Consider the following 27457-nt stretch of genomic DNA (forward strand, 5'->3'; position numbering starts at 1 on the left):
TTGGGAAATTGCTATTTTGGTAGATTAGAATTAGGATTAGGGAAAGATTTAGAAACATAGATAGATCATACATTGTTTGAGTTTATAGGATCTCATTCTGGTCAATGTTAAGAATAGTCAACATAAGATATTATTAAATCAGTTAGAAATATTCAGATATCATTAAATCAATTAGAAATGTTCACATAGATGTAAATCAGGAATATTTGTTTAAGCATCTGTTGACCATGAAGTGTGTCTGGGGGATATATAGTGGGTACAATTTAAGTTCCTCAGCCTTGGGAATCTAGGATTTTAGTTAAAATGGTCTGGGGAATAGTTCCTAATTTTATGGGCTTGGGATACAGTGAAAATTGTCCTCACCGTCTGAGATTTCTGCACAGAGCCGTAGATTCATTCTGTCTTTTTTGCCTTTTAAAAGTTTTAGTAGTACCTTAATTTAACTATAAGTCCTAGCCTGGCAAGGGTAACTTTCGTATAAATATATAATACTAACTACAACAAAAGTTGACTAGAATTTAAAGACTCTAAATGTATATAGCCCTTGTTTTTTTAAGAACCTGTAAAAGAATCTCTAAATATGTAATCTCTTGCTATTATAAAAAGTTTTGATGTTTTAAACATTAAGCTGAAGTTTTGAGCAGAAATTTTTCATCCCAAATTTTATAAGTAAAAGCTGATGCATATAATATATGGAAATAATCTTAATATGAAATATAGCATATTTCAAATTTTACTTTAATGAAACAAAAAATGTAACATTAAAACTATGTTAAAGATTTCTTGCTCATATGTAAAGTGACATTCTAAAGATAGAAGTTAAGTTTGGAGAAAGAAAGTAAATGAAGGGAAGGGAATGCATGAGAGGAGAGAAAGATGTATATTGATGGTGTGGGATCATGTCATTTATACGACTTTCATATTGGAAGTAATTGGTTTCAAAAAAAATGATAGCCTACAGTGGCATTAAATAGGCAAACATGATTTTAAGTTACTTAAATTCAATTATCTAATTAAAATAAAAAACCTGTAGTTAGTAAAATAAAATTAACATTTTTACAAACACATATACCCACTTTCTCACATTTAATAATTCATGATCCTATAAAATATTTAAATAAAAGGATAAATTTTATGTCATAAATTATAAATTGTTAAAATAAAGGCACAGAGCAATGCCTGGGATCATTAACTCAACGGGTTGTCACATCCTGTACCTACTCATCTTTAATTATTCCTCCAAAGCGGCTGTCAACCACAGTGCCTCCCAAAATGTCCACAAATGCTTTATACTCTGAACTCTCTCCATTTCTTAAACTTTTCTTTAACCGATTCCAGAGGGAATAGAAAACACAGACAACTAAAACTTGATCTGTCACCCCAAAAGGATTAGCTGAATTAAGTATATCTGAATTTCAGATTAAACCAATAAGCTTGATATTGGATGGCAAGCTATTAAATGGACAAAGATGAATTAGCATAAACAATATGGACTTGTTAGAACTGATGACCAGAATATTTCCAATATCAACATACATGAGTTAATGACAATGACAATGGAAAAGGCTTAATTTCTGTCACTCAAACACACAAACACATGTGCACACACACACACGTGCGCACACACATGGATGGGTTCGAAACTCTAAGTCAAGCCAAATGAAGCAGTTTAATAAAGTGTTACCTTATAACTTCACAGACGTTCTTTAATATACGCACTGTCTCTGCAAAGCCTGCTTAACGGGGAATTTCTTCCCACAGTTTTTGCACTTGAATTCCTTCTCCTCCGTGGGCTTCTGGTGCAGCGTCTGCAGGTGCTCGGCCAGGATGTCCTCGCTGGCGAAGCTCGACTCGCAGTGCAGGCAGGCGCAGTCCTCTCCCCGGCCAGCGCGACCTGCAGGTCGTGGGGAACGGCGTCTGGTCACAGCCAGGAACCGCTCAGTTTCACTCCCATTTTAAAAACCAAACTAACGTGCTTCATGGCACCATATATGCAAATTCTTACTATCTCGGTGAATATTAATAGTACTGTCCAGAAAACGGGAAGTGTTACTAGAAATACATTATTGTTTAAATATTGTTATATGTGGTTTCACCAAATGAATACAAAATCAAATTCAATATTTAACCTATTCTATGATGTTAACTTCCCAGTTATCACAAATGTTAAATTACAAAAACAGTTTTCCCTGCCGTGGGTCATTTGTAGCTCACCTTACCCTTCACAGGGAGAAAAATCCAACCAAGCCATACTGCGTTGAATTATCAAGGAAAAACCCACGTATAAGTGAAAAAAAAAATCAGGATTATAAAAACAACATCGGTTACACAACAGGTATAGTGAGTGAGAATCTACCGTCCCATGTGGACTGATGCAATCCTGCCTGAATTTCTCAGAATGCTGCGTAAATTACACATATTTTTTTCTAATTATCAAATAAAATTACAATTAGAAAATACAGAAAATGTTAAGAAAATTAAAAACACCACTAATCCCATCTTGAAGAGACAAGTGCGATAATATATTTCCAAGCCTGACTTATCTTCAGGGCATATACATCTTATGCAGTCTAGGAACAGGTACATTTATGATCATACTTACTATGCAATTTTATATGTTGCTCTTTTTTTCTCATCATCTTTTCAAGTCAAATGTTTTGGGTTGTTTTTTTTTTTTAACACTTAAAGTGCCATCTTAATATGCAATTTTACATGTTGCTCTTTTTTTCTCATTTATCATCTTTTCAAGTCAAATGTTTTGGGTTTTTGGTTTTTTTTTGAACACTTAAAGTGCCATAATTTATTTAAACTAAACTTTCCATTGTTAGACACTTGGGTGGCTCCTTTGCTCCTTTTGCTGAGTTTTTGTTTAGTCTCTTTGCTTTTCTAAACAAGACACTAAAAATTCTAAAATCAAAACAGCACCAAAGTAAGTACTTGGTTCATACATTTAAAAAAATTTGTTTCGGTTTCTGATTTTTTTTATAAAGATAACGAAAACTGGTATTTTGATAACTAAAGCAGAAAGTAGGTCAGTAATAGATAAGTAGGAGACTTATTTTTAAATCAAAATAATGGACATAATAACAACTAGCCCTGAGGGTAACATAGAAACAAATAAATGCTAAAATGAAGAAAACACAGAATACAGAAGTAATTCCCATCACCCGGAATCTGATATTCCAAACAGCATAATGCACACTTGAAAACCAGCACACACTATAAGCCCATCCTTACCTTCCTCTCAAATAATTCAACTAAAATAAAGAAAAAGAAGCATAAGCTGGCAAGGGGGAGAGAATGTTCATACTCTCTCATGCTAACGGGAAAAAAAGCCAAACTGTGTATAACAATTTAAAGAGGTTTATTCTGAGCCAAACTTGAGGACCATGACCCAGAGCCACACCCAAGAGGCCTTGAGCAAGTGGACTCGCTGTGGCTGGGTCACAGTTTGGTTTTACACATTGCAGGGAGACGGGGTTACAGGTAAAGTCATAAATCAGTATGTGGGAGGCTACATTGGTTTGGCCCGAAAAGGTGGGACATCTCGAATGAGGGGAGGTGGCGGGGCACTTACAGGTTATGGGTGAGTTTAAAGATTCTTTGACTTGTAATTGGCTAAAGACATGAAGCTTTGTCTGAAGGCTTGGAATGTTTTAACATAAGGAGCTGTCAGTCAGAGACAAGCTATCAGACACACATTTGTCATGTGAACTGAGGACCTGCAGGTCTGTCACGCATACCCTTAGGACTGGTTAGTGGGTTACAAAGATGTCCCCAAGAAGGGAGGGGGCGTGACGAGGCCTGTCTGATCTCCCTCCTCCTGGCAGGCAGTTTAGTTTAAAGATATTCCCTTGGCCACGAGGGGGTCCATTCAGTAAGTCCATGGGGGGTGAGCCTTAAGATTTTATTTCAGTTCACACTCAGCGGATGACTTACAGTTAGAATAGAAAACTCATACGAAAAGCGTTACTACCACTGTGACTAATGAAACCAGGGCCACTTCTGAAGTGGCTTTGCTACACAGAATGGAAAAATGCTATATAGTAAGTACCAGCCTGCTATGGTTTGAAAGTTCAAGTAGCCCCAGAATTCATATGCTGAAACCTAATTTCCAGTGGAACAGTATTAAGAGCTGGGCCTTTCGGAGGGGCTGGGTTACGAGTGCTCTGCCCTCGTGCGTGGGATCGGAGCCCTTATAAAAGGGGGACCTTGTATGCCCCTTCTTTCCCACGAGGCCACAGCTAGAAAGTGACGCCTAACGAGCGACGGGCCCTCCCCAGACAGCAGATCTGCTGGCACCTTGATCTCGGCCTTCTCAGGCTCCAGGACCACCAGCGATACATTTCTGTTGCTTACAAAGAACTCAGCCTGAGGTGTTTTGTGATAATCGCCCAAATGGACTAAGATACAGCCTGTTACCAAATGTGAATACCTAGATCATCGTTCGTATGCCCCCAAACTTCCCTCAGGAGTAAAACACAGCATCATAGAAATGAGGCCCACTAATTCCTTCTTCCCTGGAAGCTGACAAGCGAGTGACATCTATCTCCTGGGCTGCAGGACTGATTTCCTGAGCTCTGACTACGGTCACTAGTTTCGGTCATCACACTAGGGAAACCCAGCGACCCCACAGGCCTATGGTAAGAATAGGAAGAGATGCCCGGAAGCCCCAGATTCCCCAAAGATCTCAAACGAGAGACCAACCCAGATCCCACCTCCAGGGATCAACGCCCTCAGACCCGGCAGGGCCTTCCCGTGCACCTGACCTCACCTGTTCCCACGTGCAGAAGAGAAGGTCACGTCTCGGGGAATGAGCGACCGGCCCGGTGTTTCCAGACGGGCAAGTGGCAGAGCGACGGCAAGAGGACAGAACTCCTCACTGCTGGTCACCCTGACGTACCCATGAGAGCAGGGACAGCCAGGAGCTGCCCCAACAGTGCCGCACCCCTGACCCACAGGGCACATCTGTCCCCGTCCCCAGCGTGCTTTTCCTGCTGTGAGAAAGACGAGCCCACAGCCAGGAACACCGAGAGTAGTTTTTACAGCAACTCGCTGAGACCACATCACAAAGCGACTATAATCCAAGCCCAGCGCAAACCACGCTGCGTCTGCACCCTGCGCCCTCAGATCCCCCGTGGAAGCTGCGGTACCTTTTCTGCCGGCGGCGGATTCAGAATCCTCGGCCTCCCCTTCCGTGAGGGCCGGCATGATGCGCTGGTCCTCCTCATCGGCCTCCCTGTCGCTGTCCAGGTAGCCGATCAGGAGTTCTGTGTCCGTTTCTATGTCTTCAACTGCCAAATAGAAAATGTTTTCCCCTTCCTGAAACACAATGTTTTAGAAAGCTGAACCATTCACTCGTTTCCGATAGTGACTAAGAAATCGTTTTCAGACACACTGAGGACCATGTGCCCAAGAAAAATCACTATGACACTTTTTTTATATCTCCAATTGATGTGGATGCTGAAAAAGGAGAGTGACAATATTGTCACCTGGCAAATAAAATACAAATATATATTCTAAGAAGACAGTGGCATTTGTACATATACACATAAGAAATACAGATAATTATGTCAAATTTTTAAGTAAATTTTGCATCATGAATTGGCCTTATGCAAATAACCCCTTGCTGAGGCCTATAAATGCAGTTTGTCAGGCAACGGTGGCATTTCTACATCCAGACAGAAAGCAATGAGATAGCAATGATTTTGCTATGATTTACATCAAATGCAAAACTAAAAGAAAAAAAAATTGTCAAGTTTCAGAGGAATTGCAGACGAAGTCTGTCCCTGAAAGAATGTACAAAAAGCTGAATCAGAAATAGAAGAGTAGACATCCGGTGAGTTCAAGGTGTTGACTGAGCTGTCATGTGCACCTCACCTAAACTCCGGCCTCCTAAACACCACTGAAATGAGAGAAGAGAAGGGAAAAAAACCAAAAACACCAGGTCCACCACCTACATATCAAAACTTGTTAGAAAATCACAGAGACATGGCTGAAATGATAGATGCCCAGTGCAGAGGGAACCTCAGCCAGCCACAGACCAGGAGGAGGAATGCTGTGAGGAAGAACCCCACCTTTCAGAGGAAACCCCAGAGGAACTTCACGCTTGGAATCAACTGGCAAGAAAAGCCCCGGTGGCCTGGGGCCAATCCCCAGGGAAGCCGGGGCTGAAGCTGCCAGGCTGGCCAGCCGGGACAAAGCTCCAGCCTCGCTTTCCTTCCATCGCTGAGGGTTTGTTCCAGGAACCTTCCTGGCTGGACCGTGGAGGACAAAGGGAATCAAACCGCAGCCTGGATTTAGTGAACCTTCCTGTTGGGCAAACATGCTCCTCCCGTGAGTGAAACTCAAAGTCGTCTTTCCTCCGGTAGGACCCAGACGTGGGCTGCAGAGGAGGGGCGCAGAGGGGAGGAGGCCAGAGAGGGAGGAAGAGGCATGTGTCACGGACGTACAGGTGTGCATGCATGTACACACAGAACGCACGTGGAAACTGGAAAGGTGTGCATCAAATTGTTGACACAGTCATCACTGTCGATGGAAAAGAAGCCAAAGTCTGCAAAATAATTTCAAAGAGATTTATTCTGAGTCAAATCGGAGGCTCATGACCCGGAGCCTCGCCTGAGAAGCTTTGAGCAAGTGGACTTGCTGTGGCTGGGTCACAGTTTGGTTTCCTACATTTCAGGGAGACAGGGGTTACAGGTGAAGTCATAAATCAATATATGGGAATTACACATTGGTTTGGCCCGAAAAGGGGGGACATCTCGAAGCTGGGGGCTTATAGGTTACAGGTGGGTTTAAAGATTCTTTGACTTGTAATTGGTTAAAGACATGAAGCTTTGTCTAAAGGCTTGGAATGTTTTAACATAAGGAGCTGTCAGTCAGAGACAAGCCACAGGACATACGTTTGTTGCATAAACTGAGGAGCTGCAGGTCTGTCTTGCATCCCCTTAGGCCTGTTAGTGGGTTACAAAGATGTCCCCAAGAAGGGAGTGGGCATGATGAGGCCTGTCTGAGCCCCCTCCTCCTGGCAGGCAGTTTAGTTTAAGGATATTCCCTTGGCCAGAGAGGGTCCATTCAGTCAGCCAGATGTGGCTACACCCCCTACTAGCAGGAGTAGATAAAGTAGATAAACAGCCTAACGAGGCGTCGCTGGCTCTGTGGAATCAGCCGGCTCCCACCAGCAATTCACGAAAGCACCAGTAGATTCTAGGAAATATTGTGGAAATACCATTTATATAAGTCTGATAAGAAGAAACAGAAATAGAGAACTAGAAGAGACTATAATTTTGTGTATAAGTGATAAAATCTTTTTGATATTTCTTTTTGTTGGTGGTTTGGTTGCTTACTTGGTTCTGCTGCCATTAGAACTCTGCATCAACACTCTGATAAGCCTGTGCAATGTAAACATCCTATGTGTACTTTAAAAACGTCAAAGTTGCTTCTCTCTTTAGAGATCCACGTCAGACCTTCTAGCTCTTTCATACTGGAATTTCATGTGTTGCCAGAGAAGACCCCAGAATAAACCAACTTCAACCGTCATCACCAAGCGAGGTGGAGATGGGAGACCCAGTTGTCTGTGATGAAACCTCTGCTGGAAACGGAGAATCAAAGTGACAGCAGAACGGGAGCGGAGCTGTGCTCACCACCTCAGTGCCCAGCCCTTCCCTGCTCGTTTGGACCATCCCCACGTCCCCACACCCTTCATCCTTCATGATGTTGACCAGGGCCCACACATTTTCCCAGAGGCTTCTTTTTTTTTTAGAATATCAAACCACCTTTTCACTTATGTTGATAATATATGGCAAACAGTCCCAGGGAAGACATGTCTGGAAAAATGTTCTTAAGAACATGAGATGTAACACTCTTACCTCTGAAATTTTCAAGTCATTCATAATTTCAACTCTAAATAGCATAATACTGATTTTAACAAATAGTTGTCTCCCAAAAGATCAGAAATTTTTAAAAGCCTGCAAAACACTAATTAGTTCAAATATTTTTTCAAATATTATATATACTTTTTTTCTTTTAGTGTGACAAAATTAACATTTAATAAGAATCACTCATTTCTTCTGGAGCTTAAGAATGTTTGGGTTCATTTTAAGCTATATCTTTCACATTCAGAATTTTCCAGCCATAGCTGGAAACTTTTCAGAAGTCTGAACGTACCGTTCAAATGATTATTCTGAAAAGTGTGCACGTGGGAAAAACTGTTTGCTTACTAGATCCTTCTTCAACAGTTCAGATACTTAAATCATTTCCAAAGCAAATTTTACAAAATCAAATAAAATTGCAAAACTAGAAATGTAATCAAGTCTTCATGGAGTTTCGACACTCTGCCAAAGCAGAGCTCAACTTTGTAATCCCTTGTTCAGAAAAGTTGGACCAAGTATCGATGTTTTCCACCAAGCGAGCCACATGGCCACAAACGTTTCTCATTTATTCCACTCCTGGGGCGTATGGCTCAAATAAAAAATTTCCTGAATACCCCAAATTTCAGATGCAGTTTGGAATGCCAGAGATTCATAATGTTATGCAGGAAACACTATGATTTTCTCTTACTGACTCAGTGTTTCTGGAATGCAGTCCTCAGGAGACCACTCCACCCGATAGAAGGCTGACATTTCTTTCAGCCATGTGACCCAACTATTATGCTGTCTGCCCTTGCTCAGATGTGGCTGTGAACCCTCAGCAGTCTGCAACTCTAGCTACTGTTCAAATACCAGAGGTGTCACCTCCAGGGAGCCAGCACAGATCCCTACCACTAACAGCGTGCTCAACCTCCCACCCCCACCGTTAAGAAAGTGTAAAAAAGAAAAGAAATTAAAGCCACTGTCATTGCTTCTGCACCGAAAGCCTCTCCTAGGGGCCTCTGAACAAACTGAGATCCTAATTAAATTCAAGCGTGGAATTTCACAGAGCTGCTTGTCACGTAAGTCCTATTCTGATTCCATCCCTACCAATTCCATCCCTACTGTTCCCTCCTTGTTAAGCCATCGAGAAGGTCTCAGAGCACCAAAGTGGCAACTTACATCTTCTGTAGATTTCTATTCTCTTTCAAAGAAAAAAAAAAAAACAGTTGGAATAAAGAAGAAAAGTACTGTACTGGATGCACCAAATGAACATGAAAATTCTGTAAGCCCTTAGGAAATGTGAGCACTAAAAATGAGAGAAGTGTAAGTGCCTCCAACGTGGTAGAATACAGGGCACAGTGGAGCAGCAAATGCAGACAGAAGACCAAGATGAATACTTGTCACTGTACCGACAGCTTTTCCTTCACTAAACATGTCATGAGCAAGATGTACAGTGAAGGCGACTCGTAAACAGATTCTCTGACGGAGTCTGAGGCAAAACTCAAAGCTAAGCACATAATACCTTGAAAGTTTAGGCAGAAGAAGAGAGATACCGATTCTACACAAGTAATAGGCAATAGGAAGAAGTTTCTCAAACTAGAGGAATTTGAGGAAAGCTTAAAATCATCATTTAAACATAAACAAAAGAAATCTCCTTTAAATAACACTCTTTGCAAATGATGATGGAAAACCTACCAAAACAATGGGTTCGCTTAAAATAAATTCATGGTTCTACAGGCAATTTTGGTAACAGTAATATACTGACAATTAAACAGAGTCTGTAAATTAAAATCATGACATAAACCAAAGAACCCATGAGACGAGTTTGCCTCAGAAAGCCATGAAAAAATACAAAAATATTTGGAAATAATGCCTACATATAAAAAAAAATATCTTAGATATGTGGTTGGATAAATAATAATGAAAAATCTGAAAAATAGCTTGAATAGCTGCAAAGGTTCTATTCCACCCCCCCTCCCCCCAGCTGTTTGAGAGAAGCCATCACTCCTGTATTGGTACAAAAACAGACAGTAACCACTGATCATTTAATACTTATCTGTACTGAAAACACATCGGTTAGATGACAACATTAGGAAGTGGAATATTCTAGATGATTGTGTTTTCTGAATACTTTAAAACTTAATTCTGTGCATTGTTCCTTGTGCCACTGTTGATTTTATACTCAGAATTGAATGAAATCAGTATAATTCTCAACAAAGTATCAAAACTAAGAATTTCTACAAATAAACGACCAGATGCATATGAAGCTTCTAGAACAGGACCCATGGTAGATAATCCAGCACTGTTAGTTCCTCACTCTTTTCACTTCCCTTCTTGCTTCTGCCAACCATAGCTTGACTCCCTGTTCTGCCATTTAGGATTCAAGAGGCTGAGCTTTCTCATTTGATCAGTAAACTCTTTGCCAGAACTCAGCATTCCCTTATGCTCTTAGTCATCTGATCAATGCATTTTAATTAATGGGTCACTCTGAAAACTGGATCTTTTTCTCTTCTTAAGTTCCACTGAAGGACCTCAGCTCAACCACGGTCTGTATCAGAGCCTGGTGTTCTGTGCGGCAGGACACCAGGACACAGGCAAACAGGACTCGGTAAAACATGGCTCCCACCGGTCACCCCGCCCGGGCCACAGGGTGCCAGACAGTGGGTCTAACGTTACTCCAGGTATTTCTGTGACAGTGTTTTTGGATGAGATTAACATCTAAGTCTGGGGAACGGAATAAACTACATCCCCCTCCGTCACGTGGGTGGGTGTCACCCAGTATATTAAAGGCCAGAATAGGACAAAGGGCCAACCCACCTTCAAGTGGCAGAGAGGCTCCCTGCCTGGCAGCCTTAGACCTGGAACCCTGGCTCTTCCTGCCCTTCAGGGCTGCGGACTTCAACTGGTGCATCAGCCCAGTCGATTCGGGCCTTGCTGGCCTCCATAATCATGGGAGCCGATTTTATATACTTATTGCGTAAATATTATATATATATATATATATATATATACTCTTATTACATATATGTTACATACACACACATATACACATATGCATATATGTATCTCCCCTATTGGTTCTATTTCTCCAAAAACCCCTAACACCATAACACAGAGAATAGCACTAAGAACCAAATAAACTTTCAAACCAAAAGTAGTATCAACAAACATTCCCAGAATGAAATAAAAGTGCTTGAAAACAGTATCTGCCAAGGTCGACGTCAGACGACGTGATTCATTCATTCCCTCAGTATTCCCGGAGGCTCGCAGTGACCCGGCCCGCCCTCCCCTGCCCTCGCTGACTAGGGGGGGCATCCACTGCTCCTACCAGGCAGTTACTGTTATTTGCAGCAGGTCACGGGGAAATAAGTCTAAACCAGGGAGCGGAGTCATATGTTCGTTCATCCCCCCAACAGTGCACAGAGCAGCAGGCGAGCTCACCTGAATGGCGGCCAAGTTCTTCTGCTCCTGGGAGGGCGCCTCGTGCAGGAGCCGGAGCCAGTTGGAGTGGCGCGGGTCAGTGGCGTCCAGGACGTACAGCACCTCCCCCTTGCTCCCGCGCACCTGCAACACACAAGGCCCCTGCGTTCACCCCTGAAGGCAGGATAGGCCGTGTTGAACACATCAACGGTAGGACGTGGTATGTTTTCATACGCGGATACCTTTTCTATGGGCAGGTGTTCCATGCCGGACTGGCATGCACGCTGCCTTCAAACATGCGTACAAATAGGGCCTCGCATTTCATCTGGCAAATATGCAGATGACTCACGATTGCAACCCACTCTCAGAAACACAGCTGCTCTCTAGCCTGAATGGTTTCTCTCCGTACGTATGTTTTAATATACGTGTTGCAATCGCAATGGTTCGGAAGATAAATCATAATTGCAACCTTCTCCTTTTCTCCATAGAAGAGGCTGGTACTGCTTGTTTCTCAGTCGTGGGGGTGGAGGTGGAGGAATTATTAACACTTCGGTTTCTCTCTTCACCTGCTGACGGCATTATCTGCATAAAGGGAGGTGCACGCAGATTCCTCGGCAACAGTAGCGCATTTTCACAGAGCGGGAGATGCAACAGTCATCAGCGCTGGCATCCTGCCCCTGGCCGTAAGATCCTCAGGAGGGATGGTCTCAAAATTAACAAAATCAGGTATTTGCTCAGCTTCTGGCTCAGTCTGTCAACCACAGGTTTGAGGCAATGTGTGAGCTCAGCAAACTGCACTGTTTGCATCTTGTCACAAACCCGGGAGCAGAATGTCTCTGGCAGCATGTCACCAGCACCCCATGCTGCATGGAGATTCATGTTCATGGGCCTCTGCCGGTGGCTGAATAAAGTCCCCAGATGGGCTGTCCTTGAACCCCATTTCTTCTGTTTGTAGTGCAGAAGCATTCTTTTCAATCATATTGTTAGTGAACTTGTTTCAATTTTACAAAAACTTTTGGTACAGATATTGCGAGCTTACTTAGAAAGCAGATACTGCAGCTTATTTTTTTATCCTCCATAATTGTGACCAGCACATTTGTCCTTTGTGACGAATCTACATGTGTTTATGTTCAGGTTCCTGTGATGGACTAACTCTCAGAACTGTCGTTAAAGTTGCAGAGTCAGCATTGCATCCAGTTCAGAAATTTGGTATCGATCTTAAACTGGAATTATTTTTTGCCTTACTGTCCCAACAATTTGTTACATTTTTTGAAAAAGTAATATAGCACATGATGAAAAATTCTAACAGTATAAAAGGGTGCACAGTGAAAACTCAGCCAGTCTTCCCTCCTACTCTTAACTCTGAAGATGCTGTATTTTTACCAGTTTCTTTGCTCTAGCGACTATAAAAAAGTGTAATTCATTGCTTTGCAAGAACATGTGGCAGGGGCTTAAAAGAAATTATAAAAGATCCTTTATTTGAAAGAACATTATGCACTGCTCTAACAAGTAAGTGCTCAGTAAAAGCAAAGTCATCTTTTTCTGGCTGACATCTTAAAATTTACACTTAATAGAGCTAAATGTTTGTCAGTATAATGTGAGTTCATGCACTATATCTTCTGTAAAACATTTCCTTTTTTAAAAATACTATTACAAATAACTGAAAAAATTTTATCGTATTGAATTTAATTCTGATTTCAGGAGACCTATTTCATAGATTCTCTTTTGAATATTGAGAGGAAACTTGTTATCAAATTGACTTCAGCAAATAGCTGAAAATATCTTTCACACTGTTACCTTTATTTATTTATATTTCATCCAAAAAAATCTTTTTCTTTTACTTTACCATAGAAAATACAAACGGCATTATTGTGCAATTTGTGGCAAACCTTCTATATTCACTTTGTCCTTTATTGTTCTGGTACTAGCTTCTATATTTCCATTTAATTCTCCACTTAATCACTTTCTTTATATAATTTTTCCCATAAAGTTTTTATACTATAAAGCTATGTAATGATACAGTAATTAAAATATCCCTTTTCTAATACATACACACAAAACACAGTACATATATATAAATACACGGATAACAAGAGTTCTATATAATTGCGAATTAGAATCTACAAAAGTATTATTGTAAATCATGCTGTCTGCATAAAATATTTAAATACACATCTTAAATATGTTACATCAACATGTAAGGAAAATGATTTTATTGATTTTCAAAAATTACTGGAATTATTCCACTGACGTCCATTAAGTCAGTGATATGTTTCTGTGTAATATTAAAAACAATGCACATGCCTGGCACCCTACAAGATAGTATTTCACAAAATGTGACAGAAAAGTAAAATGTAGCCCCACCCAAGAATAAAGCTGTTAATTGAAAAGATATTGTATACTGCCTCAGTTTTTTAAACTAATTAAAACTAAAATAAAATCGAAAATTCGGTCCATAGTTGCACTGGCCGGATTTCAAGTGCTCAACGCCCATTTGGAGCCAGTGGCCGCCATCTTGGGCAGTGGCCATTGGTACACTTAAGGTTAAATGAGGTTTTGTAAAGTGTTATTCTAGAAAAAAAGGTTTGACTGCAAATACCTTAAATTTCCTCCTTTGCCCCTCACTTTGTAGCTCTCAATGTAAAGAAAGTAAAACCATGAAGTATGACAGAGTTCGAAAGTGTAACAAAAATCAATCTAATCACAGCTGCACTGTACTTTCTTAAAGCTGGTTTTCTTTTCTTTTGCCAAATGTCTTCTTTTTCTAGCACACAATTAGAAATCTAAAAACATAGGAATCCTGATTACCACTAATTTAATGACACTCTATTTATTCAATAAATACTAAAACTGATACCAGTACCCATTAACATTTCCTGCATTGCTAACAGTTTTACTTCCAAAAATGCACACATCCATCTCCTGGAATTCTTTCCAAGGATCTGAAATACATTCTCTGAAACTGATCCTAAGAAGTTAGCTGAATTTTTAATATAAGCATTTAATGTGTTTAGAAGATTTCTTAGAGAAACATGACTCTTCAAATGAAATTTTGCACAAAATATTAATGGGTACATAAAATAGTCAAAAATAACTGCTAAACGGTACAGGGTTTCTTTCTGGGAAGATGAAAATATTCTAAAATTAGATTGGTGATGGTTGCACACTCTATGAATATACTGAAAACTACCGAATTATACATTTAAAAGGGTAAACTTTATGGCATGTAAATTGTGTCTCAATAAAGCTTCTATTAAAAATAATTCACAAATGCCTGCTGAATTCATGCCTAAACTATTAGCGAAGAAAACAAGGCTCTCAGTGACCACGTATCAGATAAGCAATGTTACTACTGCATATGCTGAAATAAGATTTACTTTAAGAAACTCACAATTGTTGGTCCTATATATGCTTAGAAATATACATAAAAATATCAGCAAGAGTGGATACACAGAAAAAACATAAAGTGGGACTTTATCTTCATATGCATTGCTCTAATTTTTTACATCATGGGTGACATGTGATGAAAAATAAATGTTTTGAAAACATCATAACCTGGTTGATATGAGCATCCCCCTTAATTTACACTTTTCCTACCCTTATTTACACTCTATCTACTTGAAATACTTCCTCCGACCTCTAAAATTACATAAAAGCACTGTTCTTTGAACAGCTCTTGTAACCAAAAACACTTTCATCAAGTGTACTATGTTCCCAATCAAAACATTTGCACATCATGGAAATAACGAAAGATATAAATATTAGACTCCTTATCAGCCATTATGTTTTACCTTCTCTGCCAGGTATCTTTTGATCTAAGCAAACAAACCCAGCACCTAACACCTCCTATCTGACACCGAGCAAGCATTCATGACACACTTGTTAAATGAACAAGTAACAAATGTGGTCACTCCAGGGACAGTGCTTCCGAGATCCTCCCTGACCATCCTCCTTCCTCAAAGGACACTAGATCTGTTCCTATGTCCACCCTTCTGTGCGCTCTGAGAAAATGACGACCTACCCCAGCCCCAGGTCATCCCTGACTGAGTAAGAGCAATCCTATTCCCTTTGCCAGTACAAGAATGGACGTGTTACCCACCTCTGACATTTTACGGGAGATCTACTAGGGGAGAAGGATTTTTGAAAAGATATCCTTTTTCCTTCCAGACACTATCTTGTCTGAAACCTGCCTGACACTTGCCAACAGCTTGAGGACTCAGCCACGGCCAAGGTCGAAATGTAGAGCAGTGGGAAGAACTTGGGTGAAGCCTGCTTGACTACTGGACTTCTCTCACTTGACGTAACGTCCGTCCTCATTATTTAAGCAAGTTGGAGTTGCTGTTATTTGCAACCAAATGCATCTGTTTCATAAAATTCCTGTGGTGCTATAAATAGTGATCAGAACCACAAAGATGGTGCAAGTACTCTAACAATACGGAAGTTGTTTTTTTTCTTTCTTCTTAATAACACTACTTAGCCACAAACTCCTAGCATTCTTCTAATCAGACCTCCAGTTTGGCTCAACAGCCACAAGTTGGCCGACTGACTTAGGTAGGAGCCACAAAACCAACACAGAACTTTCAGAAAACATGAAACATCCAGTCGCTTTGCATTTACCCCAACTAGAGGGCTAGTGTCAGCAGAAATGTACTGTGGCTTTTGTTTTAGGAGGCCCAGCATCCATAAGGCTTCATAGGTGGTATTTTTCCACCAATGTCTACGCTAATTGATTCCATTTGGAACCTGAAACAAAATGTTATCATCTGCAAAAGAAAAACATTTGGTGGAGAGATTTCTTTGTTCCAAACACCTAAAAGGTCTCCCATAAACAATAAAGAAAAATAAAAGCTTTTAAACAATTGAAAACATTTTTTCCAAAAACTGAAACACATTGGAAACCTGGTACTGAATCAAGTTCTCAGCAACATAACAGCTGTAATCACAAAATAATGACAAAGAGAAAAACATATAAACAAAATGTCTAGTCTCATATCTGACCAATCGGCTCCTTTAAAAACTGTATTTCAGTGAAATCACCATCTTCATGAAAAACAAAAGAAAAATGTCTACAAAGTAGGCAAAACCTAAGTAAAACACTAAAGGAGTCAACAAGTTGTTTCTGGTTTCTTAATTTTCAAGTTACATATTTTCTAAGAATGCCAATGGTAAAAATAATTTACGATTATTCAATATATTTATTGAATATGAATGATTTATTGAATGTTGGATGGAAAATGAACTTTTATTCAATTACAGTTATGTTCTAGACAGTGAGCCAAGACCTGGGGAATAAAGATAATACTAAAGCAGTAATAAGACTATGCCCTTTCTTCAGAAGTTTACAACAGAGTCCACCCCACACTGCCAACCCTCCCACTCGTACCCTCTAACCGCCCTGCCTGGGATGTGCCGCACCTCCCACTCCACCCATGTGGCTCAAGCCAATTGCTTAAAGTCATTCCCGACTCTTCTCTTTCAACACACACTCCAACCGCAAGCTCCACGGGTGCGTGTCACTTCCAACACACAAGGCGAGCCGACCACTTTGCACAACTCCATCGTGAAAGCCCAACTCCAGGGCCACCAAATCCCTCCCAGACCCCATGGCCTGGGGTTTTCATCCCGGTGTTCGATTATTTCAAGTAAATTTTCATTGAAGTGTAACACCATCACTGAGAAGTGCAGAATCTTCAAGCACACAGCTCAACGATCTCTCACAAAGTAAACGCACCCATACACACAGATCAAGAAACAGCACCCCACAACCTTCCCAGGTCCCCACTCCTAATCACTACCCTCCCGATGAGGTAACTACAGTCCTGATTTACCATTCTATAGATTAACTTTACCCTGCATTTGAACTTTAGGTAAACAGAATCACATAATTGTATTCCTTTGTCCCCAGCTTCTTTCCCTCAAGGTTGTTGCTGAGATTCATTCATACCGCTAAGCATAGTAGTGATATATTCATTATCATAACAGTTATACAATATGAATATTCCCAAATACATTTGTCTATTTACTAGTAGACAGAAATTTGAGTTATTTTTAGCTTGGGATAACTTGTGATAGTGCTGCTATAAAAATTCTTGTGCAAGTCTTTTAGTAACATACACACTTCTATTCACTATTTGCCTCATGGAATTGCTGAGTCCTATCATGGGCTTATTATATTCAGCTCAAACTAATAATGCTAGATGGTTTTCAAAAGGATTGGACCAATTTAAAAACCCAGAAGTCATGTATGAGAGAGTTCAAGATAATCCTCATCTACAATCAGCTGACTTTAGGTAAACGAGATCCTCCTCCATAGTTGTGTGGCCCTCGTCTAATTGTCCCTAGCCCTAATTAAAAGGAAGAACTGAGGCATTCTGGAGAAGAAATCCTGCCTCACAACTGCAGAGATTCCAGCCTGTGGGCCTGCCCTGAAGATTTCATACTTGTCTCCTCCACGAAAGTGTGAAATACCACCTTGAAATAGGTCTATTTAAGTATGTATACACACACACATATATACACACATGTGTGACAAAGATACATATAAAATATTTTTGGTTCTATTCCTCTAAAGACCCTGACTGATACACACACAGGCAGAGACTCTGTGTGTAGTTCTCTCCTCCAGTTTTCCAACTTTTCCCGATTTCCTGAGTCCCACCCCTCTCCGCCCCACCCACAGGTATCTCAGGCCTTCGCCCCCTCACAGAAACCTCCCAACAGTCTTGTCCCACATGGCAGTGACACAGTCAACAGCAGACCACACGCACAACAGTGGCCCCATGAGATTATAATACCACATTTTTACTGTACCTGGTCTATATTTAGATATATTTCGATACCCAGACATGCACCATTGTGTTATAAATGCCCACAGTGTTCAGTACAGGGACACCTAGGAGCACTAGGCCACACCAACTGCCCAGATGTGCAGTAGGCTAGACCATCCAGGTGTGTGTGAATACACTATCATGTTCACACAATGACAAATTGCCTAACAATGCATTTCTCAGAACATATCCTTTTCGTTAAGCAATACATGATTGTATAATTCTTGGGGCCGAGTTTTCCAAATTTTTGTTTTAATAGTTTCTACACCTCTGCTTTCCTATTTGTCCCTCAGACCCTTCTTCTAATAGCTAGAAAAGAACAGCAACAAATGTAACGGGCATGACAAAGATGAAAACTCTCAGAATACAAAGACACACGCTGGCATACACAGATTTCCGCATGCATAAGGGAAACCTTAGATTGCAAAGGACTGTCTACAGTGTCGCAGTTCTTTAATTATGTTTTTAAAGGTAAGATACGTTTTAAGGTGGGATTTTTGTGCCAACATGAAACTCAGAATTACTTCTATACAATTAGAAGGAAATAGGGAAATAAAAATTAAAGGAAAAGTATACTTTCATTTATAGAAATCGAATGCATGCCTATTTTGAAATCCAAATACTCTTAGGCATGAAAAACTTATTTTTCAGTGATGAACTATAAACTTCACTTTGAAAAGAATTGTCTAGTAAGACATTTCAACAGTCTATTTTTTCTAAAAAAAATGCTAAACTTTCAAGTTACTCATGTTGTTTAAAATTAAAACATTTTAATACTTAAATACTTAACTGGAATCAATATGGATTCATGTAGCCTTATAAATGCATTAAATAATATAAAGGAACATTTTTAACATTAAAAGTAAGTCACGCTCACCTCCCACATCAGCCTGTAATCCATATTTTCATCCAGATCTTCAGGCATTCTCTTCTCTCCAGCAAAGGGTCCAAACTTTTCACCCTGCGTAGCAAGAATTATATTGAAAGAGGATTAGTACAACAATCAGGTTGCTAAAATAAACCATTGTTTTCTTCTGGATTTTTGTTTTTCCTCTAAACCTTTATGCCCAATATTAACCAATTTGCATAACAAAACATTTACATATTTAAAATCCAACTTAATCTGTCTTGAATCTCAGACCCTGCATCTAACAACATAGGAGCCAACACAAAAGGGTTAAATCGCTTAACCTTCAAATCCTGGCAAGGAACTGCACTGTGAGCTTCAGGTTTCAATCTTCCTCACAGCCTGTCAAGTGGTCTTGAAAAAGCACCGAGTTTTGCTTGACTTGAGAGACAAGCCCACCAGGCAGAAAATCACCTGGTTTCCATAAAATTTATAAATTCGTCCCTATTGTGAATGTGAGGGAAGCAGGCTTGCCATTCTCAGAGGGAGACTGTTCATAAATAAACTTTAAATTCACCCGTCAATCTTTCCATCAGCCAAGTGGGCACACGTTAAACCCGGGTTTCACCAAGTGGGTGCTCTGTAGCCCACCTGCTGCTTCCAAACACGGAGCCCCAGGCTTTGTAAAAGTCAGACTCTGGGAGCAGGGCGTGGGGAGCCACTGGCACAGCCCCTGCGAGTGTGAGCTACGAGTGGCTGGGGACTCACGAGGACATGCACGAGGGCAGGAACACGCTTTCTCTCTGCAGCCACCAAAGCAGGGACTGCAGAGACGGGGGGGGGGGGGGGCTGTGTGTCCAACCAGGCACTCTGCAGTCACGTGTGTGGAGAGGACACAGACCCACTCGTGCCTTCACACCTGCCTAGGACTATTTTTCCGTAGAATCCGCCCCTTCACACAGAGGCAGTAGGGAAAAAAAAAAAAAAACCAACAAAATCTCCAGGGGAACTTCTGATGAACATTGTTAGGGGAAAAAGAACCACCAATGCAATGTTTCAAGGAATATAAATTACTTAATGAACAACAGAAAACCCAACTCCCGGGAATAATAAAATTTTAAAGCTGAAAGAAATTATAACCAGCTAAGCCAGGCCCTCCATTTTAGAGATGGAGAAAAGAGGTCCTGAGACGTCATCAATGCTGGCAGGGCCGGGAAGACCGTTTCTTTAACTTCAGGGCAGGAAAGACCTGCAGGGATCCCTCAGATTCAGACTATAATTGCAAGTAACTTAAACACAGGCATAGCAGAGAAGCAGGGGGATTGCTGAGTATTCATAATAACATTAGGGGTATTAATAGAGAGAGCAAACTCAGGAGAAGGTGGGAGCCGGCTCTGCGTGGCAATCCTCTCTGCTAACGTGGGCTCTCAGCGACACGTCTCAGACAGCACGACACCCCAAAGACGGTTTCTTTGCAAAGCAATCATTCCTCTCCTTGAGAGGGGGCCTAACCAGTCTTTGATGGTAGTTAAGAAAAGCTGCATAAGAAATGAAAGAATGTGGGAGGGGGATTAATATTTACTTAACCACTATGTGCCACACTCCCCACTGAACACCTGAGAAAACCAAAGCTCAGAGAGTCTCAATGACTTGCTTGAGGTCGGTCACCCAGATGATCAAAGACAGGATCTACTCCAAGTGGAGGCCCAGGCACTCACCATTGTACCAAGCCACCACTCCGAGTCCTAACGCTGGCACCGATGGCTCAGTGTCCGCAGCCTCGTGCCACCTTCCCACTGACCACGATTTAGCGATTCCCCGGGCTGTGCCTTGCTCAGTGCACACCCTCAGCACACTGACTGTTGAATGGAAGAAACTCAGTGAACTGATGTGAAAACTAATCTAGAAAACAGACCAAAAATGTAAGGTGTGGTTTTTTTTTGTCATAAATTGGAGGAGTTGCTATTAATGGAAATGGTTCAACTTTCAGTCTACACTGTTGTGGCCTTGATCAACTACTGCAGAAGGTGACAATAATCTGAGCACACACTTTCCAATGTAACTGATCTACCCAAGCCAGTTACTCTCTGAAGTAAAAATCTGGAGGAAAGAAAAACTGAATCAATCAATTCAGCAATATTCGAAGGACTCAAGAGAAAGGAATGCAAACCCAAATAAATGCAGTGGGGTCAGGGAAGAAGCCTGCTTGGATGCAGGCCTAGTAATATTATGAAAGGACTTCAAGCTTTGAAAACACAAACTAAGAATCAAAATGCTGACTTTAAACCTTCACCATTAATAGTGAATGGTCACTCTTTAGCATAAACTCAAACCACTGGGGTACAATAAAGATGTCTAACTGGTGTATATACACACACACGGCTAATATGTAACAATAACATGGATATGATATGTGAAACATGTAAGCTAAATAGCAACTCTTGAAACAAGGATATACTTTTAAAAGAAACTCTATTAAATAACACAGCATTCATGAAAACCGAGAGAAATTGTTGGGGAAGGCAGGCAGTAAGATAAAAGCATTCTAAAAGTTTTGTCAAGGGGAGAAGGCAGGAAGAAAGGAGAAGAGGGAAGTAACAGGAAAATGGAAGAACTTGTGGGGTAAAAAAGTGTGTTTTGTGGGAGAAACACCTGAATTCTAGCTATCAAATGATAAAATCATGTGCAGCTGATAATGAAAGAGTGAAAAAAGAGTACAGCTAAGAAAGCAGTACGAGGGGAGAAAGTTACAAACAGTAACTTGAACAGACAGCAAAAATAAGAAAAAGTTGCAAAAATATAAAATAATGAGCATTAAAAATGACAGCAGGAATAAAATCAATTATATCAGTCATTAAATATGAAGGAGTAAAATTCTCCCACTAAATGAGAAAGACAATAATACGTTATAAAACATAATCTAGCTACACACGATTGTGAAAGGATAAAACAAAATGATTACAAATGAACTAAAATGGCTGGACAACAAATAAAAACAAAGGGCAAGAGTATCAATAACAGATAAGGTTAAATTAATGGCCAAAGGCACTAAACAGGATAAAGAGCATTATGTGACGATAATAACTATTTATGAAGAGGATATAGCCCTGAGAAACCTGCAGCACAATATCAGAAATTCAAGAACTACAGTGGGAGATTTTAAAACACTTCTTTCAAAACTGGTGTTAAATCATGAAATTTGTTAAATAAAAAAATAAGAATATGAAGTAAATACCCATTTAATTTTAAGACTTTATATCTAAAAGTTCAGTTTCCACCAAGAAGCTGGAAAGAGTATCGCCCCCATCCTAACCACGAGAAAGGCCAATAAACTACAAAATCGTGACTTTTCTGGAGAGGAGCGCTGGCTGACCTGTGCCAGGTCACAGAAGGAAGAGCTTCCAGCCACCACACAAGCAGGTGGAAAATCTAACATTTTAACAACTTGCTAAAGGCCTTTTATCCTGGCCTTTTTCTCACATCAGGAGAAAGCCTTTCACCACTGCAAGAAAGAGCAAACCATGTCATGCCCAGGACCCAGCGAACACCCTGCCGGGAGGAGGGCAGCCAACCGCACAGGCCCAGGAATTCAGACCGCAGCCACCAAAGGGCTCCTACCTACCCCTGGGGAAGCTCCCACAGAAGACCACCCGCTGACGGGGGCAAAATCTGGCTCCCATGGGGAAGGGAAGAAGGAACACTAAGAAGGCCCAACGCCCAGGCCCAGGCAGATGAAGCCTGTGTAAGAATGAGGCCGGAACACAGCCGAGAACCCTCCGACCCCAGCCTCCCGCTCACCCCTCCCCGCGTCCCTCCCCATCAGCCTACCAAGCACCAACACAGCACGCACACATCTGCGGCACCGTGAAAGGACAAACAAGCCCAGGAAATCCGCGGCCAGCACACCTGTGACAGGAGACATGTGAACTGAAGGTCTTCGATAGATAAAAACTTAGTTCAAAACAAAGAAATGAAGAGCTCCTGATATGGTAAAAACCAAAGTAAGTAACAATTTGTCTCAGTTTTAATTGCCCTAAAAGATGGTCTAAACAAAAAATAGTAAAAAGGTACTATACGGTTTATAAGAATAGCCACACCTGGATGGTCACCCCGATAAGGGTCTCGGTTCCTGGAGTCACACATACCACCAGCCCCTCCTGTTTCTCAATACCCGCCCGAAAACTGCAATGGGAAATTCCTTGCTCTCCCCCCCATAAATCGTCATGCCAAAGAAGCCCCTACCCCCAGCCCTACATATATAAGCCCACTCAAAACTTCTGGGCGATGTGACTTCCTGGGTCTCTCTCTTGAGGCCCGTGAACCTCGCCTGGGAGCACCCCAATAAAGCCTCGTTGCTTACCCCTTGTCTTTCTTTCTCTGGCGCCGGCCAATCCAAGAAACCTTACATTTGGGGCCGAAACCCGGGAGGGTGCTTTGACTTTCAGCTGCGCCCCCCCCTCCCGTGGACTCCGGCCTTAGACCTCACACAGACCACCTCCGTCCAAGCCCCCTGAACCCCTCTTCCCGATCTCTCCCGGCTGGCTCAGCTCCTTCAGTCTCCCGTCCGGTGTCATCTCTGAGAAGTCTTCCCCATGGGCACGCCTCAAATAGACCCCACCCCTCATTTACTCTCTGACGTTTCAACCTCTTTATTGCCTTCATTTAATCTAACACAGGCTTCAACTATCTCGGTAATCTTTCTTTTTCTGCTTGTTTACTGGCCATCTCCCCACACAAGAAAACAAGCTCCTCACGGACAGACTTGCCTGTTTTGCTCATCTGCAGATCCTCGGGGCCTAATATCGTGCCTGCCACATACGGATGACTAAATGATTACAAGTCAGGGAAGGAAAGCCTACAGCTGAAAATAAATGGGAAGGGAATGGAGGCAGGTGGTGGTCTATTAATCTTAATCTTAATCTCTTCCTCAAAATCGCAGAATCTGAGAGTCTGAAGCAACCTTAAGCTTTACTTTTCCACTTAGCAGGTTCAAACCTAACGTTGAAACCACCACCCACTGGTTATTCACATAAACTAGGGAAAAAAATGATTGTGATACAAAAAAATGCAACGTAGTGAGGTGTTGGCTTAACTTTAACTTATTATTGTATGTATACTTAATGTATTAGCTTTGAGTAACTATTACTAGTTTTAATCTGCAGAGTACTTTTTGCAACCTAAAATTCCACGTCTTTAGTGAAGCACAAAACTGCTCATGAGATGACACAACAAGCACTTACAACAGAGTCTGGCAAACGGCATGCAAAACGTGACAATTTTGTTATTTTTTCTTATTATTAGCAAATCACAATGTGTAAAAGTGTGAATGAGCTCAGGCCTCCTTTTTCTACTCAAGGGCTTTCCACAAGACTCCTTTTGACTTTTCTTAATGTTGTCACTGTGTACATTTTATAATGAAAAATAAAAACATTAGAAGCACTAGGCCTGCAAGAGAAATCTAGCAGGACTAAGGTTGAGCTGGGGAATTAAGTGATCCTGCTGCAGACACCCCACTCTAGGAAACTGTGCACAAAAAGGGGTGAGTCTAGAGAGGGATTAGGGGGGTCCTGTTGCCAAGGACACCCCAACTCAATGTGGGGAAGGTAATAGGGGTGGAGTTGCTAGCAAGATTCCCCAAACTGGGTCTGGCTTAGAGTCTCTTGAGTTTGAAATCGACAGATGTTTTGAATTGTAACAGTTTTTTAAAACAGGAGTACTATACAAGCATATGTGTTATAAAAATGTGACAAAACATCTGTAATTTCCAACACGTCTCTAAAGTGGTATATTCCAAAATTTGTTGAGAATAAAGAACATGAAAACTTTTAAGGAAGGTCTTTAATATAGCTGCTGCTAACCCTCTCTTCTCAGATCCCATAATTGATGGCCAGAGTTAGGCCTAGTACAGGGTGACTTGGAAAATACTTGAGAATTAAGAGATTGACTCTACACAGACAGGTAAGGGGTGCATTATTGTTCCCCTGCAGCCTTATAACTCGGCTAAAATCTACTATTCAGGTTCAGCTTTGCGCTCAGCCTCTGGAAGGCAAAGGAGCTGAAGTTTGCTTTAAGGTCATTTCTGGCATCAGTGAACCTATGACCTTGTGATTAAATACCTTGGGATAATTAAATATCAATAACAGTTTAGATTTATTGCAAACATCTGCATATTCACTTTGAGATATAGGCAAGAATTCTAGATGTGATCTGGATGAAAATCTGTGTTTTATATACGTTTTCCTGGCCAATTACACTAGTTTATCAGTAAGTTACACTGGCCAGCACAAGATTAAGTATCTACTTATCATTGTAATAGTACAATGATGCAATAACATATGATGATTCTAGAAGCCATTTAGTCCATGAAGCAAAATAAAATACTTCCAAATAATCAAATACGTAAAAAAATTGAAATTAATAAAAAAAAGAATCCAAAGAAAGTACATTGGCTAGTTGTTTATAAAAACCTAAATACTAATATAAGGTTAAAAAAAAAAAGGATTGTGTAATAATTCTAATCTTTGTTAGGATTGTTTGGTATATTACTATTCATTAAACAAAATTATTTTTAACAACTGTGTTTAATTTTTTAATTACATTGAAGCCAAAGACCTTCAAGAAAAGTCCATTTGGGAATTTTTCGCATCTTTGTGAGAATGAATTAAAAGAAGAATTTCAACTCTGTACAGAAGTCATCTGATGACAGCTATATTTGGCTTTGGAAGAATGTGGAATTTACCATGTGGCCATTTGGCAACCTCTATTCAATACACCTCTAATTCCTTTTTTTCACATTTGAGCGTTCTCCCAAACTCCATCTGAAAAAGTAAATACGCGATGTATTTTTTCCAGTTTTGCCCTGAAGTATGTTGTGGACCGTGGTGTCAGTGGAGCTGTTTATGGAGATTTGGGAGCACCGTGCACCCCGTTCACCTGCTGTGAAGGTGAGAGGCAGCGGGAAGAGTCATGCTCAGATGAAGGGCACCTGGCGTCTCCCCATGCATCCTCTGAACCTGTTAGCGTCTCTTACCTGGACAAGCCTGCTCTTGCCCAACCTCCATTTTGCAAAATACCTGCTAACAAAGGGGGGGGGGGTGGACAGACTAGGAAAACGGCAGGGCTGGAGGTTTATAAGACCCATTGTTCCTTAAGAGTCAACAAATGTTCTGCAAAGAATGTGACTTAGAACTTTAGTGAGACTTAGGTTTGGAGTCTAACTCAGCAGAAAACACAACTTTACAGAATTTCTGCTTTTTCATCCCTAAATGAGGATTAAAACTGATGTCAGGGGAGGCTTGTGCCAGAGAAGCTACCAAGAGAGGGAAACTTCCAAGATGGGCCCTGGCACAAAGTATCTGCTCATTTAACGGCTTCTCCGCTGCCTTCGCGGCTCCGGAGTTCCCCTGTCCCGTGAAACAACCACAAGTTATGAGGTCATTGGCTCCGACTCCAAAGCTTTAGAATATTCTAGGCCTTTGCTCTCCACAGGCAACGTATCCAGGCCATTCCTGGATGGAAGCAGCAACGTGCTCCCTCTGATAACGTGCCTTGAACTAACTTTCTGGGAGGAGAGAGCAATCCGATGCCAGAAAAAATCCAAAAAAGCAGAGAAAGAAGATGCAGGGATGCAAAGACGATCCAGCTGGCACCTCCCAGAAGGCACACGCGTTCTAGAAGGGAGCTGAGCGGGCGTCCGGGCGAATTCCAAGCCCGCATTGAGCCGCCCCCGGGCTGCCCTCCCCCCCGCATGGAGAGCCGGGGCTGTCGCCGCGCCCACTCGGCCCACGGGACACGGCAGCGCGAGGGCCCCGCCACGGCGCCTCCCGGCGTCTCGCAGCCGTCCCCGCGGAAAAGGGGGGCTCCCCGGCGCGCACTTCCTGCGCTCGCAACGAGGCCCGTCCGCCCGCGCCGGCGACACCTATGTGGTGCGGCCCCCGGAGGGACGGCGGGCGAGGGCGGCCCCGCGGGTCACCCACCTTTCTCACGCCGTGGGCCGTGTAGAGCCCCATCCCGTCCTGCACGCGGGAGGACCGGAGGGAGAACCTGTCCGTCACGTACATGCCCAGCATGTTCCCGGCCGCGGCGGCGCATCGTAGGCGGGTGCGGGGCGGAGGGAGCCGCCGGCGGGGCCGGGGACGCGCGTTTCCTCCCCGAGTCCCCCTCCCTGCGAGTCCAGGATCCCCCGCGGCTCGGCCCCTCCTCGGCCCGGCTCGGGCTCGGCCCGGAGCGGCCTCCGCCGCCGCCGCCGCCGCGCTGATTGGCCTGACTCGCGGCCCGGAGCGCCCGGCGCGGAGCCCGGAGCAGGGCGGCGCGCGTCCCGCCCGCGTCCGCTCCGGGTTTCGGGCCTCGCCTCCCAGGACTGACGCCCGGCGGGCAGTTCCGCCCGTCGCCCCCCAGACGCGGGGCGACCGCCGGGCCGCGGCGGAGCCTCCCCCAGACGGCCGCACTCGGGGCTCGGAGCCCGCGGGAGACGCACGCGGGCGCTGGCGGCCAATAACCGCACGCTCCGATCG

General features: G+C 42.2%; 1 protein-coding gene across 1 annotated transcript in view; it reads right to left on the bottom strand.

The window, feature by feature from the left end:
• LOC123637401 (PR domain zinc finger protein 5-like) overlaps positions 1 to 27148 on the bottom strand; it is a 74369-nt gene extending 47221 nt beyond the window's left edge. Inside the window, 5 exon segments of the mRNA XM_045550587.1 lie at positions 1720 to 1894; positions 5154 to 5322; positions 11292 to 11414; positions 18975 to 19058; positions 26921 to 27148. Of these exon segments, the coding sequence (XP_045406543.1) occupies positions 1720 to 1894; positions 5154 to 5322; positions 11292 to 11414; positions 18975 to 19058; positions 26921 to 27013 (644 nt within the window). The 5' untranslated portion in view covers positions 27014 to 27148.
• Positions 27149 to 27457: the final 309 nt, after the last annotated feature.

The sequence above is a fragment of the Lemur catta genome, chromosome 4 (assembly GCF_020740605.2).
Source record: "Lemur catta isolate mLemCat1 chromosome 4, mLemCat1.pri, whole genome shotgun sequence".
Lineage (NCBI taxonomy): Eukaryota > Metazoa > Chordata > Mammalia > Primates > Lemuridae > Lemur > Lemur catta.